General features: G+C 37.0%; 1 protein-coding gene across 2 annotated transcripts in view; it reads right to left on the minus strand.

Moving 5' to 3' along the window:
• The window catches only part of atp9b (ATPase phospholipid transporting 9B), a 44,403-nt gene extending 29,320 nt beyond the window's left edge, over positions 1–15,083 (minus strand). For both annotated transcript variants that reach the window (XM_053492679.1, XM_053492678.1), the window contains exons 1-8: positions 14,999–15,083; positions 12,513–12,686; positions 8,419–8,569; positions 6,029–6,142; positions 5,799–5,907; positions 4,318–4,376; positions 3,478–3,529; positions 3,037–3,131 (exon numbers count right to left, since the gene is read on the minus strand). In XM_053492679.1, coding sequence (XP_053348654.1) covers positions 3,037–3,131; positions 3,478–3,529; positions 4,318–4,376; positions 5,799–5,907; positions 6,029–6,142; positions 8,419–8,569; positions 12,513–12,686; positions 14,999–15,078 — 834 coding nt within the window. In that variant the 5' untranslated portion in view covers positions 15,079–15,083. The remainder of the gene's footprint in view (positions 1–3,036; positions 3,132–3,477; positions 3,530–4,317; positions 4,377–5,798; positions 5,908–6,028; positions 6,143–8,418; positions 8,570–12,512; positions 12,687–14,998) is intronic.
• Positions 15,084–18,647: the final 3,564 nt, after the last annotated feature.

Genomic DNA, 18,647 nt, shown 5'->3' on the forward strand with positions numbered 1-18,647 from the left:
GCCAGTGCCTTTTTTGGATGAATATAATGCTTTTATCTATGAGGTGGGAGTGGATATATGTTATACAGTATAACTATAGTTTATTACACAGAGCATTCGGAAGTTACAGAAACAACCGTAATGCATCTACAAAGCGTCCAAATCCTCACAAAACTCAAACGAACGCGCAACACAGCATGACTTATTTTTAAAAAAAGCAAGTAGACTATGAAAACAGAACTTATATGGAAAATATATGGACAGAACACTATGTTTATTTTTCCGAAAAAAGAAGAACAACTTTAAGTCGTAAGCTACACAAACTTTATTTCTTTGTATTAATAAGTTAGACACAGAGTTCTGACATACAGAAACAGAGGCAGACATGTACGTGGGCTTCAACCTGAAATAATAATATCACTGATTACATTAAAATGAGTGAGATGAGTTTATTTTTTAGCTTTAACCTTATAAATATTTTTGATAATATAACGCTGTCGTAGAAGTTAGACAGCATCAAATGCAAAATCAATCAAGGAAAAAAAATAATTGTATATAATAAAAATTGTAACAAAATTGTCCATTATTAATTGATTTATTAATCAGTTAATCGAATTGGCAACTACAGGTGATCTAGCTATGTTAACATGCACTATATTTCTTTAGCCGACTAAATGTAACTTTTTTTGACATGCGCCCAGTGGTTCTGCTCAGTGCAAAGGTTTAACCTCCAGAAATATAACAGAAAAAAAGGATGGAAAAATAATGACCTGTTTCAGTTAAAGATAAAACTTTTCGAAACCTCATATCCTACACTATAATACACAAACACATTTAAACAACATAAAAAATAGGAAAAATCAATATGACATTACAGTGTTTTGATTTTTAGTTAATTACATTTTTTTTGAGCCATGCTGACTAATAATCAAGCAGGAAATTGTTCACCAATCATCAGCAAAAATCACAACAGCAGAAAAGAGCTGCTGCTGCTGCTTTGAGCAGTAACTCTATCACAACATGCTCCGCACACTTTTCCACCATCAAATGTTCCCCTCCATCTGAGGCTCATGTTTGATATTGTCGTAAATCTGATTCGCCAGCCGGAGCATTTGTAACTTTGTAACACATGAGCCTGTAACTTGAGCCAGAGACACAGACTGAATCTGTCTCCTCAGTGCAATCTGGGTTTAAGATGACACCCAGCCACCAGTTCAGATTTGTATTTGTCTTTCCAAAAACCACTTAATGCGATCACAGAATTAAAATTTCAGCAAGCCATCAAATGATTGGTGCACCGAGGGAGTTGGGGGAGCGGGATAGGGTTTCTTGTGGCCTTGACTTTGAAATAAGTCTTAACCTGGAAATATTTCCCAACATTTAACCTCTAAAACTATAAATGTACGAGTCAGATTTTGGTTATTAAAGTAGATTATTTAATATTAGACAAAAGTTTTTATTTCATAATAAACATACTGTATTACAGTATTATAACTCTGGAAAGTTTCTGAGAAGAAAATTTAGCTTCCATTCCCGATCAATAAACTCCAACTCTCCAGTCCTTACTTCAGACTTTCATCCACTGTGTCTCTGGCTAAGGAGAGGGCACTAATTAGGTTTCATTTCACAAGTAGAAAAAATATAACCAATTATTTATGAGACTAAATTCTTGTGACCATTCATAACGCAGAAGGAGCAGTTTATCTTTATGTGCCTAAAGATAAAATTAAAATATTGGTTAGTTTATGTTACAATCTCAGCAGCAACCTTTTTTCCCCTCGTCTGTTCCAACCACTCAGCATTCAGCATTAACAGTACACTAATCACCAGCCTGATCATCTGTCATTATCTGCACCTGTTTCTCACTGGTTCGTGCCTTAAGTCAGATGTTTTTTATGGATTATTAATTTATAGTTCACTGTGTAGTTTAACAAACAAGCATTTCTCTGAAACTGCTCAGGTACAGGGACTGGACAATGAGAGGCAAAAATTTGTTCTAGTTCTCTCAGGAAGCCTGGATAACTGTTCAAGACTACATTTAAATACAAGATTAGTAAGTAAGATTTATCAGAAAAATTAACAAGGAACATCACTATTGACACTCTCGTGAGCGCATACTAACAGAATCACTGCAAAGTAAAACAAACAAATTAACTGGTTACATGATACTCTATACTCGTAAACCAAGACTTGTTAGTTTTCCAAGTCAAAACTTATTAAAATGCTTTACTCGCAATCCGAGGTTTCACTGTACTTCTTTTAGCAAAACCTATAAACTGAACAATGAACTGAATTTTATTTTAAAATTTATTTTATACAAATAAATAAATGCGTCACAAAGGCAAATAAATATCACAGGTTCATATGATCAGGTTTATGTTTTTTATGGTTGTTTTAGATCGTTTCTGTGACCAAAAAAAATAAAATAAATAATAATACTACTACTTCTAATAATAATGTGCACATTTTGTGAGCTCTACATTTTTGCGATGTAATCCCTACATTAGCTATACAGTAGCAGTAAGATTAACATGACTTAATAGTAATGGTAACTTTGCTTCTACAGTGCCTTGCAAAAGTATTTATACCTCAAGTACATGACATCACAGAAAACCCAAATGCACAGTTCGATGTCTAAAGCCTCCCCAGTCAACACACACCAGCAGGACATCCATATAAGCTCTTTTTTTTTTTGTCATTGACCAATGCTGTGTGGATCCATTTTTCGAGTGTTTTAAGGGTAAATCCTCCTGTTTAATAATTTTTTATAATGCATATAATTTCTAGCATCCAAAATATTACTTACAATGTATTATAATTGGTTTTACATCATAAAAAATAATAATAATTATAATCCTTTCCCCAAAATCCATAATAAATATTAATTAACAGCATAAATAAATATATAATTCTGTTCATTTTCGGCATATGAAGTATTATGTTATATATATATATATATATATATATATATATATATATATATATATATATATATATATAGATAGATATCGTTAATATCCACTGTCTCACACAACTGTATAGTGAAGATACACTTACCCCTAGCGCAGGGAGCCTCTGAGTGCAGGCAACAGCGACCTTGAGTTTCCAGTCTGTTTCTCCATCAAGCTGGTCCGTTCGGATAAAGCAGGATCCTGAGAAATGTAAACGCAATAAATCAACATGATAAATGAAACACTGATGCCTGATAAAACTGAAGGGCAGATGATGGACATGGGACAGCTGTATATAAGGAATAACCTGCAGCCTTAGCAAGCGGTCAATAATAATCATTTTGTTAGTAGAGTTAGTTATTCCTCAAGTTTCCAAGCTTTTAGAACAATGAAGAGCTAAGAGTAAATGTGAATGACATTCACTCACAAAGAAAATAAAAATATATCAGGTTATATATAGGGGATGATAAAATTAATTAAAGTAGCTGATAAAATAAAATTATTTATCTGTAGTATCAGAGCTTTAAATAAAACATAAACAGCATACCAGACTTCTCAGAAGTTCTTAAAAAGATCATATCAGCTGGTACTCTCTGATTCTGTAGCACAAGATCACAAAGATACAGTATATTAATCCAGGTACAATAGCATAAAATACAACAGTGAAAGAAAATGTAATGTAATTAACTAAATATATTAAATATAAATTAGTTAAATAGATACATCATTTTTTTTATCATTATTTTGGCCAAATTTATTAATTTAAGATGTGAAAATCTAGACAACCATCTGTCAGGTGACAGTGCTAACCTCAAAGCCTCTATGCAGCGTTCTCATACTTTATTTCCTTTTTTCAACTTCCTCTCTCTCTCGGTCTCTCCCTCCTTCCCTCCAATTCAATCTTCATTATTTGCTTTTTTTCCTTTTTGTGCCTCTACCTTCCTCCTTTTCTTTATTTCTTCCTTCCTTTTTCCCTACTTTTAATTGTTTTTCTTTACGTAAAAATTTTTTTTCTTTCTTAGGCTCTATCTTCATAAGTTTCTTCTCAGTTTCTTTTTCTTCCCCCATTTTCTTTCTCCTCTTATTTCTTCCTTTTCTTCCTTCATCATTTCAGATAAGACTGAAGTTTTTGGATGATCTTATAGAAGCTGTGATGTTCTGCACATGTGACTACATGAAGTTGTCAGGCTACAGGGGTGAGATCACAGCACAGTAACTTTACTCTCACTATAGCATAGGCTCTGAATAATTGAGCAAGGTCATACGTGGCACAAGCAGTTACAGAGAGACAACCACAAGCTGGGAGAAACACAATTTTACAATGACTTTTGTACTGACAAAAAAAAAAAAAGTGTGGAAATGAGAGAGAAAGTAAGAAGATACAAACCTTTTCAATGATGATGAGGTCTCCAACTTGGATGTCAGAGCTCTTCACTTGTACTTTACCTGGGAAGGAAAATCAAAACAATACAAAATAACTTTACTTAAGAAAACTAATAAAATTCAAACCTGACAACATGCAGGGAATAAATATGGCTTATTAAAAAAAATCAATAATTAAAGTGTTATTAATAATAATAAAAAAACAAGTTTCTTTATAGCTCACTGATTTGTAAACCTAATTCAAATTTAAATGAAACTCTTCATTTCTTCATATTTTGCTTTCAAACAGCCAGACTTTCTTGTATTTTGTGTGAGGAATATTTCTCTAGACTTCCTGAAAGACTTTTCATTCCTCTGACCAGTTTCAGAGGAATGTTTTTTGTTTGTTAAGCCACACAATTAACTGCGACTCATTCAAGCATAAATCCACCTAATTTAGAGCACGAAACAGTGAGAAACGGGTGCAGATGACATACGGTCAGGCCGGTGATTAGTATACTGAATGCTGTATGGTGGTTGGAACAGACGAGATTGGAAATGAGGTTGCTGCTGAGACTGTTACATTAACAACTAATTTTTAAATTAGTGCAATCACGATACTTTATCATGTGTGTCAAATGTCTCAGGGATCGAGGAAAACATGCATCTAGACTAGTTTCTGTTCTGGCACCTAGATAGTGGAATGAACTTTCTTTAGATGTCTGTACAGCTAAGTCACTGCCAACCAGTAAATAATGTCTAAAAATCTACATGTTCCTTAGGCATTTGGTAACCTTAGGTATTTTGTAAGTATATATTTATTGATGGAAACCTCAAGGCACTTTTGTAAGTCGCTCTGGATAAGGGCATTTGCCAAATGCAGTAAATGTAAGGTTCAATAAAACAGAAATATAAAATCAATATATAATCTTGCACTGAACAATATAATATGCAATATCATGACATCACTATTTAGTGTTTTATCACTTAAGTTACAATTACAGCTGCTCCCTCAGCAGCCTCTTTTTTATCCATTCCTTTTGTAAAATGACATGTTACTGAAAAACTGGAAAGAATAAATAGGTCGGCTCTGAAAACAGGAGTATTTGCCTGGTAGAAAGGAATGACATTGGAGCCTCATTCAAAAGCTGATGTATAAATATCTTCTTCTTGACAAAAACCTTTACATAAGCCATGATGAAAAACATTGGTGTAAACAACCGATGTACATGGTTAGTATAATAAATTAACAGAAGCACACTGATATTAACCTTGCAGCTGTAACTCCTGTCTGAGGTGCTGTAATAGAAATCAATTTCTTTTGACCTACAAGAGGTACAGTGTGGTTTTCTGAATCGTGATAAAGCCTGTGCTGTTCTGTCAAACAGAATAAACATGCAATGTAGCAAACTGTCGCCTATAACGGAGACAGAAATCTTGGGTTATCCCTGGCTCAGATCAAATCAAGAATTTGTGAGTGTGTAAAGAGTCATTTTGACGGGTCACCTCGGACTGTGAGTTTGCTGTACATCTGAGAATTCATCTCTTTGTCCCTCCTGTAGCGGCGGACCTCGTCTACGGCCTCTCTCACCATGGTGACGGACAGCACAAAAGCCTGATTGACAGCAAGAACAATGAAACTCATCAAAAGCTGAAACAAAAGTTTGTTGGATCGTTCATTCCACAATCAGTTATAGATTTTTTTTTCAGGTTCTGTTACACTCAGATGAACTCACCAGCGGCGCCCAGTAAGTGTAGAGATAGCCGATTTTTAGTGATGGCACAAACTGTGAGCAAGCCACCACCAGGAAATACAAGTTGAGAAAAAACTTGAACTGCTGGTATAAAACCTAAAAAAAATAAATACAAAAGACAGACAAGAATAATTTAATATTACATCTCTTTTATTAATTGAAACTTTCATGTCCGAAGCGATAACACTCGTTCCGACAATTTTTTTTGCCAAAGGCAGATTAAAGCTCTCTGTTCTGTTCTCTCTATTCACGCACTGTTCTGATAGATCGTGTTCTTCCGGATAAGATACAGTTGGCGACCTAGCGGCACTTCAGACGAACAGCTCGTTCCCTCATGCAAAATTCATGGGACAAGCTGAAAATGAAGTTGCCAGCCACACCTGAATAAGACATCAGCCAGCAGTCATAACACAGCAGATCGGCTGTACACGTGAACGGAAAAAGGTACGTCAGGATGTTGCCGCCTCTTCAGTTCGCAGATAGTTGCTCATTAACCTGATTAGTAAGGGAAAGCCGTTCTGAGAACCACAGGTAAGGATTTCACTTTAAACTATGTGTGAGCTCAGCTACAAGCATAAGCCAGGGGTGGACAAATCACTTGCCTGAAGGCTCAGGACAAGCAGAGACATCTTTTACACGAGGAACATCCAGCGTGAAACAAGACTATTAATAATCTTTTTCGGTAATGAAGGCATATCACCAAAAACTTTAAACACAGTACGGTGATGAGACTTTTACCAGCAGTAAAACATTTGAATGCAAACAGTTTAAAGAACGCCGTATGTCAGTAAACAACAAACTTGGAGCTTGGAGCTCATTGCGGTCATTCCCCTGAACATTCAATGGAACACCTGATCTGTGAAATTCGACAGATAAGTTGTTGCCAACTTGCGATAGAGAGGCATCAGTCTGTGGGAATTGTACACACAATCATTCACCAACACCACCTGCATGTTACAGAAATTAGTTTGAGAGATTGCCACATTCCCTATCCAGTCTCAATCTCACTCCAAGCCATTTCCATATGTTTAAGCCATTAAAGGAGTTCCTTGGAGGCCAGTGTTTCAGACATGATGCAGGCTCTGGCATACTGAGAAGACTTTCTATCTTGATAGCAGCCAAGCACTAGTGAAACACTGGGATAAGAGTTTTTACATTCATAACCGTGTTCTGACTTAAACACCTACTTAAACACGTGTTAAAATCTTTATGAGAAATCATAATAAAAAACATTTCCACAAATGCCATTTATTATTAAAAGATTATGACTTGTTTCTTATTTTAACTATTTTTTTGGCCCCGTCAACACATATCTTGGAGCTGGTGACTGACAGTTAGTGTAATTAATTGGTTAAAGTAGTTTTAAACCCTTACTGGTACTATGCAGCTGAGAGAGAAGGTGGGGAGAATAAACCATTGAGGTGGTGAACAGTCCTCTAAATCTTGTAAGTTTCTCTTTATATTCTATGTTAAATTCCAGCTCCTGGTCTCCGAGTGGCGCAGTGGTAAAGCGCTCACCCTATCATCCGGGGAGCGCTGGTTTGAACCTCGAGTGATGCTGTTTTCCTCTCACAGCCGGCGGCACAGAGAGAGCTGATTGGCCGAGCTCTCTCGGGGGGGCGGGATGAGAGGTACTTGCGTTAGGAAATACGTGATCGTCTTCGGCCCTCCCGGCTGAGTGGTAGTAGTAGCCTTAATGTGGGAGCGACGGGAAGGAATTGGCTACGACTAAATTAGGGGAGAAAATTGGAAAATCTAAAAAAAAATACTAAATTCCAGCTCCTGGGCTTGAATCCCAGATAGCGTTCAAAGCTAGGGTGTACAATCCCTTGTTCAACACACCAAGTAGTGCAATTGATTAGGGGCTTCAGGGGGATTTAGTATTCAGCTTCGTCTTAGTACAGTAGCTTATGTTACGTGTATGTAAAAAAACACGGAGGCAATTTAACGATTTAACCGGTTAAAAATTTTATTAACCAACAGAGTTGTTTTAAGGTTTTTGACTTGGAAAATATTTTCCAAGTGGGACTGAGCGAATCATCAAGCTATAATAATTTAAATTAAAATGTGGAGTTCAGGTGTCGATACTGTAACGAGCTACCACAAATAAATCAGTGTATGGAAAACACTGGATTTTGCTGTTGGAACAGGTTAAATAAAATTTCGACTGGTTATCGTTAATTATTAACAGTTTACCAGTAAATCAATTATTATTAATATAATTATAATAATAATTATTATTAACATGCTCAAGTATCGGTTAAGAAAAACATGAAAAATTTTCAACTGTAATCCAAGATATCTTGTGCTAAATAAAAGACACATATGCTATTCATTAAAACTCCTTCATGTACTGTGTGTTCTGTACTTACCCCTGGCACAAAGGTGAGAACGTTGTATTTCTGGTTTTTGATGGCGTTTTTGGGGTACTTCTCCTCACATTTTTCAGGGTGGCCTAGCCAGACGGTTCGAGCCTTCAACTCTTTCTTCCTCCTGCACACGTGAGCCAGATACTCGCAGCAGCTGAGGCCAGGAAGTGAACGACAAATCACAATGAGAAAAGGTTTGATGTGGTCAAACTTTAAAAAAAGAATAATAATTATCAAATTCTAATAATAAAAACTTACAATGCCTCAGTTACCTCCAGATAAATATAGGGTACAAATACAGTGTGATTCACTTGAAAGTGGCCCTAAATATTCTAGAATAACTCTCACTAGGACAAAGCAATCTGAACAAAACAATGTACAATGTGCTCCTCAGTATATGGAGCTTCGAACATGCTGGGATGCCCCGATAAGGTAGGCATCATGGCCATTATGATGACATGGACAAGAGACTCCGGTACATTCTAGAACATGGGACACTGCATCGAAATGTGTCTGACTAAAAACGGAGATCACGTTCAGCATCGCATGTAATGCAATGGATTACACGTATGTCAAGGTATGTAGCGTATTTCTGTGTTTCAGATCATTTCATCATAGCGAGAGTTATTAAAGAATATTCAGGACCTCTTTCTATTGAATCACCCCATATAATCCGTGCATGTTCTAAAAATAGCTGGATTTTTTATGAAAATCTCTTTAAATGCCAATCCGAGACAATCAATAATGGGTCAGAGAATTTAGTGCTCCACACCAAAATAAACGTCCTAAACCTTAGGGATAGTAAACAAACATGAAACCTTTTTTGTTTGCAAAAAATTATTATATTTGCATATATATATTTCATTATTTATGTTGGTGAAGCATTTTTTTCACAAATATTTTATTATTTATACTGTCTCTATTTTTCTTACTGGCATTCAAACATATCTTTTGAGTGTGTGAAATAAATTACAGTTGTTTGATATTAATATAACTTAATTTTATATAAAAAAAATAAACATGTACAAGCATGCAGATGAACAGTTCCGGAAACAGGATAAGTCAGGAATTGAACTACCGTATCGCCACAGAGTTCCTGCTTTAGTTTCCACTCCCTCTGTTCTCTTCTTTAATGCTGTGCACAACCGCGTATGTTAAAACTCACATTCCTCACTTTGAAGGTCATAGAGCAAGCTTGTTGACTTTTCTATCCGTTTTACATTCCACCTGAAGTCTACACACATCACGCTGATGGAGAGGATAGCTGGGCCTCTGGTGAGTGTACACAGTCATGCTGATTGGTTTGGTTGGCATTAACGCAGATTACATAAACTTAGGGGGGGGGGGGGGGGGGAGAAAAAAACAATAATATTTGTGTTGGCCTATCTGCTCTTCGTGCGCAAGTTGCCAGCACCCTGATTCATAAGAGAGATTATTTGCTCAAATAAACGTTGTTTAAATAATTGGACCGTTTGAATAAGCAGAATCACTCTGCTTGAATTATTTGTTCGTTTCATAATCCTTTGCCTAAGCACACTGAAAATTACTGGCAAGCACCAAACTGGTCAGCTGTGTGAAATCCGATTTGTTCATTAGGGAAACAAAATCAATATGCAGCTTACGACTGAGATGCATCACCGATAAACAAATGACAACGGAAACTAGAGTCAATCAAGCAGTCGCTTTATAAACAGAGTGCTCCATCGAGAGCAATAAGTTAGTAATATTTCAGTATGAAGTCAGACAGTGATCAGACTGAATAAGCACAGATTCTAACCTAGAATTCGGTCATGCTACTTAACCCTAGTCTCTTTTGACTAATGATGTGCAACTGGGAGCCAAATGCATAACCAAGTGTGTGTGTTTTTTCATGCACAGTTACCTGAGCATTAGAGAGATTCACTGCCAACCTTCCTCTTCAACACACACAGAAACACAAATACCCCTGCTTGTGCACGCGTTCATGTATTTGAATAAATGTGTCCTGTTTTATGACTTACAAATGTCCAGATAAGCAACTCACATGGCTAAATGGTGAAAACATTTACCTATAATGCTAGTGATTAGTTCATTCCTATGAATAAGACCTCGATTTAAAGCGGTTATCTTTTGTTTCACATCAGTGCTTCACATTACTTTGTTTAAGGCTCTTCCAAGTAGAGATGTAATACATACTTATGTGTGCAATTGTTTTAACATTCTAACAGTAAATTATTATTATTTTTTTAAATATATATTTAATTCTGTGACATCACATCCCTGTATTGATGAGCTGTCATCAGGTTAATAGTTTACATACACTAAACTACTGTATGACCTATTTCAGCTACAGTATTTGTTAAGTATTTAATTCAATCCAGGGAAATAGTCTGCATCTGCCATGTGTCCCATAATTTGTTGTTCTCCCTGTGTTAGTAGAGAACCTCAGGTTCTCTGCTGTCCTCTTCACTCCTGCGTGACAGTATATGTGAGTCTCTGCAATGTGGTTTTGTTTCATCCAGAGTCACACCCAGACATACCACAGTGCTGACTATTATGTGCTGACTATTATAAAGGGCTTACTAAAGATAGATTAGTTAGACAGACAGATAGATAGACAAGTAGGTAGGTACAGAAGGTATCTATATGTATGCAGGTATCGATCGATTGATCGGTCGATAGATCGATAGATAGAGAGATTGTGCCCTGTTTTTCTTGATTTCCTGATTTCCAAACATAAGTATTACAGCAAAACATTTTATAGGATCTTACAGGACAATATCTGTAGGCCAAAATAGAAAGCACTGTTCAAGTGCATTTGCAAAACCCATCATGCACCATGATGAAACTGGCTCTCATAAAAAGCATCCCAGGAAAGCAAGACTAAAATCTACCTCTGCTGCAGAGGAGAAGTTCATTTAGAGTTACCAGCCTCAAAAATCACCAATTAACAAACAGCACCTCAGATTAGAGCCGTTACAGGCTTTACAGATAATAAGTAGCAGATACATCTCAATATCAACTGTTCAAGTAAGAATATTGCATATTTCAAATGCCTTCAGCATTGTTTTACAGTGTAAGAATAAATAAAAATCAGGAAAGAGCATAGAATTAGATGGTGTGTCCAGACTTTTGACTGTGTACAAACAGATAAACACTCATACACAAACAGAGATCTCTTTAAACACAATGATTGACAGACAAATACAGTACAGATAGATAGATCTGTAACTTTTTTGTTCTGTTGCTGTAACTATAACTCACTGCTTCTTCTCGAAAGCTCGAAAATTACCAATTTCCAACATTAGAATTATATAATTGTATATAAAAACAGTCAAAACATTTGGAAAAGACATGTAAATAAAGTAAAATATGACATTAATAGACATAAAACCTTAAATAAAATCTTAATTTATGATTCCACTTGGCACCGACTGCTTTAAAAATAGACTGAAAGAAAAGTGGCTCCCTTTTCTTCTTGCTACCGTGATTAAGATTCATGGTGTTGTGTCTCCACTAAATGTTGCACAAAATACAAAACAAAATATGCAAACCCACTTCGCTAGGCTTTTCACAGATGCAACCAACTTAGCCGTCGTTCAGTTCGACACAAATCGTTCGCACGTATGTCGGGGCAAATTTCTGCCAAAATTTCAGTTCTTAAGACAAAAACTTGTGAGGCGGGGCGTTCATATGCCAAGGTACCACTGTGCATTTTCATACATATCAATCAGTCACTACTTTTTATCTTTTGAATGTGAATTATGAAACCAAGCCAAACAGCAATCAACAAGAACGGATTTCGCTCTGTTGTGGACTCGGTAAATAGACTGATATGTAGGAAAAATCACCCTAAATAAATTATTCATCAGATCACATTGTCTCCCAGGTGTCTTGCAAGATGTCATTGCTCTTAAACAGCTATCAGGGTAATACAGACACAAACGCATTCCTCTAACCTTAACATATAAAAAATACTGTATAGTCCCATTTACTACATTTCACTTTAGTGTTACTATCACACTGGAGTAACTTGCCTAATATGCAAGGAAATTTAAATTCAAGCTCTCTCCGCAGCCCCATTTTATATTTATTGTAAGTGTTAAAGTGTAACATACTTTCCACACAGCACCATCCAACCTCCACAGAGAAACCAGCCCAGGCCACGCCGTCGCTGTATGATTCTAGCCCTGGGAAGTGTGTGGTAATCGCTCTCGTCGTTCTCAAAAGCCTCCTCAGACATCATCAGAGGCATCTCGTCAAGATTCAAGGACTCGTCTTCGATCTGGTACCTGAACAGGAGAAAATAGTAGGTAAATGAGCTCTACTGTATGTTTTCTATTTAGAGACTACTTTCGTACTTCAGGTAAAAACAAGTTGAATGTTGATGCGGACAATTCACTAGTTGTCACCTTTTAGCCTCCTCCTGGGTTCCTGGACAACCAAAACATGGAACTGAGCAGCAGTACTAACTAATTAATTGTGTTTGATTAGTTCACTAAACAGCATTAGCCAAATAAAATTTTTTAAATAATATAAATTAATTGTGCTTTAGCAACCTTGCCAGCATTCTGGGTGACAGCTGATTAAGCAGGGACATCACCTTAAAGCCTTGAGCGTAGTGTACACAGGACTATACATTAATCGAGGATTACTTCAGTCTGTACCTCTCATCACACAAATATCACTGATTATACACAACTTACTCTTTTATCCTAAGTGCATCCTTATAAACCTTGATTTTCACTGCAGCTCATCAGAAAAAGAAAAAACGGTCCAAATCATCTTTATGAGATTTAAATCATAGGAGTAGCTTGAGAGAATAAACTTAAAACAACTCATTTGTTAGGTTGAGAATACTCTGTACAAACACACACATATCTGTAGAGCTGCATGACAGAAAGATACAATAACACTCTGAGACGAGCCGATTCTCCAGAGAATATCAGATTACAGCCACACATCAGACCAGCATCACCTCCACTTACATCCTACAGACCTGCTCCCACCTGAGCATTTCAGTTCTCTATGAATTTAACTGTAGCACTTAAATAATTACCTTGCGTTAGAGTTTTTTGACTGAATTACAATTAAAGATGCCATATTTGTGAACCGTGAAGCATTGTGATTTTGTTGCAATAGTTTTTATATATGAACTATAAATGTTACATGCAATGTTATATATCATCTAAAATATTATTATGCATCACCCTTCAATCACTGGAAAACATTGTTCACTATAGATCAATCACTGCTCACCACTGTTTGCATTTGTGGTGGTAAAATATTGCTATTCCTCTATAATCCTGCAGGTGGTGCTCTAATCTATTCATACAGCATGGAATCCTGTGCAGGCGAAGCAAATTATTTGCTAGGTTTTTTTCGAATTTAACAAAAGCCAAAGTAAAAAAGATAAATATTATATGGGAGTATTTATAAAATCATGAAACTTACAAATCAAATCGTCACCTAGATATTGTGATAACATTAAATAGGGAGGTCCCTGGTGATTCCCATCAATAATCACCATTGTTCCACAAAGACCAATCCCTGATCCCCATTGTTCCACAAAGACCAATCCCTGATACCCATTGTTCCACAAAGACCAATCCCTGATCACCTTTGTTCCACAAAGACCAATCCCTGATCACCTTTGTTCCACAAAGACCAATCCCTGATCACCATTGTTCCACAAAGACCAATCCCTGATAACAACTGTCCGGTAAAGACCAATCCCTGATCACCTTTGTTCGGTAAAGACCAATCCCCGATCACCGTTGTTCAGTAAAGACCAATCCCTGATCACCGTTGTTCAGTAAAGACCAATCCCTGATCACCATTGTTCAGTAAAGACCAATCCCTAATAACCATTGTTCAGTAAAGACCAATCCCTGATCGTCACTGTCCCATGAAGATTGACCCAAATCGTCACTATCCCATAAAGATCAAGCCCTGAGATTGATCCATTAAGACCAATCACTGATCACCTTTGTTACACAAAGATTAATCACTGAACACCACTGTTAAGTAAATTATCATTGTATCACAAAGATCAATCACTGATCACTATCGCTCCCCAATGACTAATTACTGTTCACAATTGTTCATCTTTTTTAACATGTGATATAAGTTCCCACATCTGGATTTCTGTAAAGATAGCTATGTAAAAGATGAATCGTTGGGGGAAATGGTTGAGAGAAATGTGCAAGCCAAGCAAAGCTCTGTAAAGAGATAGTGTTGATGACTAACAGCAACTCGTGATGTAGATCCTCAACATAATGGTTCTACAGTGGAGCTGTAAAATGAGTTGTATAAACGTACAACAGCTGTATACAAAAAAAAAAAAAACTGGGTAAAACGACGAAACATAGCGTTAAATGTGTATTAAGTCCAGACAACAGTGTCACATGGTATCACAGTCCCTGGACCTGCGAGTGAGACGCTGACAGCTGACAGTAACACTTAGTTTAGCCTGCTAGCTCCAATCTCCCAAACCGAGCCAAATAACACTACTGAACTAGCGTTGAACTAACATTTAAACAATTAAAACTCAACTGTATATTGTAAAAAGGCGGTTCTAACAGTATAGAAGTAGAATTCTAACCTGAAAGGTCTGCCAGCATTGTAATAAGGGTGTTTCTTGGAATTGTTTCTCATAGGATTCAGTGGGATGCTATCAGCCATCTTGGCTGCGCTTGTGTACGAAATGACGTCATTCTCATGCGCCACTCCAGCGTCCTTCTTCTCGTACACTTGCGTACTACACAGTATAGAACGGCAGTTCTGATTGACTTTAGGCTGGCCATTCTATTTAGGCTCGTTAAATAAATAAATAATAAAAAAAAAATATTCCAAGTCAAGTGAGACGGCTGACTTAACTCTCTCTTGCAAATAATAAAATAAAAAATAAAAAAAGTTTAGTTTTATTTTTTTTAGCATACTTTGTGGCCAGGCGATTAGATGCATATTTTTATTAAATTCATATGACTACAACAGAAATAATAATAATAATAATAATAATAATAATAAAAGTTCTCAAAAGTTTAAGACCGCTTGAAAAATGGCAAAAAAAAAAACATATTTTGCATGGTTGGATCTTAACAAAGTAGAGCTTCAACATGCAACAAGAAGAAATGGGAGTGAGACAAAACATTTTTTGAGCATGCAATTTAATTAAAACAACGATTAAACTAAACCAGGCTGTTTTACAGCTGATCAACAGTTTAGGACCACTTCAAAAAAAAACATAAACCCCCCAAAAACAGAAATCAAACTTCCAAACATGAACTTAGTACTGAGTAGCTCCACTGTTATTGTTGATCACTTCAAAAATTCGTTGCGGCATGCTTGATGCAAGCGTTTCCATGAGGTGAGTGGGAACATTTCTCCAAGTGGTGAAGACGGCCGCACGAAGGGCATCTACTGTCTGGAACTGCTGTCCATTTGCCATCCATCCCTGAAGGTTCTCAATTGGATTTAGATCAGATGAACACGCAGGATGGGCCAAAAGAGTGATGTTATTCTCCTAGAAGAAGTCCCTTGTCCTGCGGGCATTGTGTACTGTAGTGTTGTCCTGTTGAAAAACCAATTTGTATCACACAGACAAGGCCCTCAGTTATGACAAAATGCTCTCTGCAACATCTGGACATAGCCAGTGGCCGTTTGACGCCCCTGCACTTCCTGAAGCTCCATTGTTCCACTGAAGGAAAAAGCACCCCTGACCATTATAGCGCCCCCTCCACAGTGGCACGTAGAAAACATCTTAGGTGGGATCTGCTTGTCATGCCAGTAACGTTGGAAACCATCAGGACCATCAAGGTAACATTTTTTCTCATCAGAGAATAAAACTTTCTTCCACCTTTAAATGTCCCATGTTTGGTGCTCTCTTGCCAAGTCGTTCAAGCGTTCAAGGAGATGAGGTCTTTGAAGACGTTTTGTTTTTGAAGCCCTTCAGTCTCAGATGCCGTCTGATGGTTATGGGGCTGCAGTCAGCACCAGTAACGGCCTTAATTTGGGTCGAGGATTGTCCAGTGTCTTGACAGACAGCCAATTGGATACTCTGGCTCAGTGCTGGTGAAACTTTTTTGGGTCATCCACTTGACTTTTTGCTCCATAACACTCAGGATCATTTAGGAAATTTCAAATGACTGTTTTACCGCATCCCACCTCAGCAGCGATGGCGCGCTGTGAGAGACCCTGCTTATGCAGTTCAACAACCCGACCACGTTCAAAAAGGAAGAGTTCTTTTGCCTTTGCCAGAATGTGTGACTCCCTAACAGAAAATAATGATGAATCCACATCTTTGCACAGATTTGGCCTTTTAAAGGCATGTGGTCCTAAAATTTTGATCAGCTGTAAAACAGCCTGTTTCAGTTTAATCATTATTTTCAATTAATTGAATGCTCAAAAATTTTTTTGTCTCACTCCCATTTCTTCTTGTTGCATGTTGAAGCTCTACTTAGAACCTTGTTAAGATCCAACCATGCAAAATATGATTTTTTGCCATTTTTCAAGTGGTCTTAAACGTTTGATCGGAATTGTATATATATCGTTTTTTTATTATTTTCTGTTGTTTAAAAGGGGTTGGAATCCAGTAGGTTGGTTACATTTGTTATAATATTGGATTTATTAGTTTTTTGTGTCTCTGGTTATGCTTTGTTTGACTGCCTCATCCTCTTGGCCTTAAATCTTATGCAGATTTTTCAGACCAGCCTTCCATAAAACATATAAAATACATGCTTCCCTGGTCTTGTCTTGCTTTGTTCTGTGTCTTGAACTCTTTGTATGCTCTATCCAGCAGTTCCACACATTCTTTGTTCTTGACACGTTTCCTCTCAGTACCACTTAGCATCTAGTTGAACTTCTGTAGGTTGCACCACTGCCGGTCTCTATTTATACAGGTAGATAGTAGACAGCATCATCATCAATGTTTATGTCATACTGTGAGTGTGGCATTGGCATTCTCTACTGAATGTAACAGTAGGCAGCGTCGTGTACGAGCTCAAAGCTACTGAAACCCCGGTGCAGCAGTCAACCCTCCTCATGTAACAATGGACGTATCATTAAATATAACAGTGGACAGCGTCATCATCATCTTTTATGTCATACTGTTAGATAACAATATATCTAAAGCGCGACAATATTCATACCCCTGGCAAATTCTGACTTAAAGTTACCTTCATTCAACCAGCAGGGTTTTTTTTTTTTTTTTTTTTTGGAAATGACACAGGCTTCTCCCAATAGGTAATATGACCATGTACTGTACAAAAGGCATTATTGTGGAAAAAAAAATTCTCAGCTTTTATTTACATTTGAACAAAAAGTTTTGTTCAAACTCAATTGTTCATAGCCTTCGCAAACTGTCACAGTCTATGGGAAAATCCAAAATTCTAAACCATTCCAAATATTCCAAGCTGTTCTGAAGCATCCTAATTACCCTGATTCATTGGGAACAGCTGTTTTAATTAACTCAACAGGTGAAAAACAGAAGCTCTCTGCTGTTGGTTTGTGGACAGTCATGGCTAAGCCAAAGGAGCTTACTGAGGACCTGCGGCTGCACATTGCACAAGTCAGGAAAGTGCTATAAATGAACATATATAATTGTTTTAAAATTCAAGTAGCTACAGTGCAGTGTATTAAAAAATACAAGACATTCCACACTGAAAAATCTCAGAGGAAGTGGTCGGAAGCCAAAAGTGACTCCTGTGCTGGCCAGGAGGATAGTGAGAGAGGGGAAAAAAAAGAATCTAAGGATCACCACCAAGGCCATCCTGATGAATCTGGTGGTGGCAACAGACAGACAGTCCAACGGACACTGCACACCGCTGGGTTCCACGGGCGCAGACCAAGGAGGACACCACTCCAGATAAAGTACACAACAGCCTGCTTGACCTTTGCAAATGCTCACCTGGGCCAATAAGAAGACTTCTGGTCTTCTAGTAGCCTATTAAAATTGCTGTAATATAACACTAACATTATGGTTTAATACACTTCTGTTTCAAACATATAAGCACAAATTGATCACCATGTTGCTGGTTTAGATTATTGTAAAAAGGCACTTTGAAAAGTTGATAATTGCTGATATGCCCTTACTGTATGTATATCACATCAATAGTTTAATTAAAAATGTAATAATAATAAAGCAGATCAACATCTATTTAAAGCAAACGATCATTAAAAGCAAAAAATTAGTATCTGGTACTTTAACATCTGGTTTATTTTTTTGGGGGGAGTGGTCTATGTGTTTTATGGTG

The sequence above is a fragment of the Clarias gariepinus genome, chromosome 3, assembly GCF_024256425.1.
Source record: "Clarias gariepinus isolate MV-2021 ecotype Netherlands chromosome 3, CGAR_prim_01v2, whole genome shotgun sequence".
NCBI lineage: Eukaryota > Metazoa > Chordata > Actinopteri > Siluriformes > Clariidae > Clarias > Clarias gariepinus.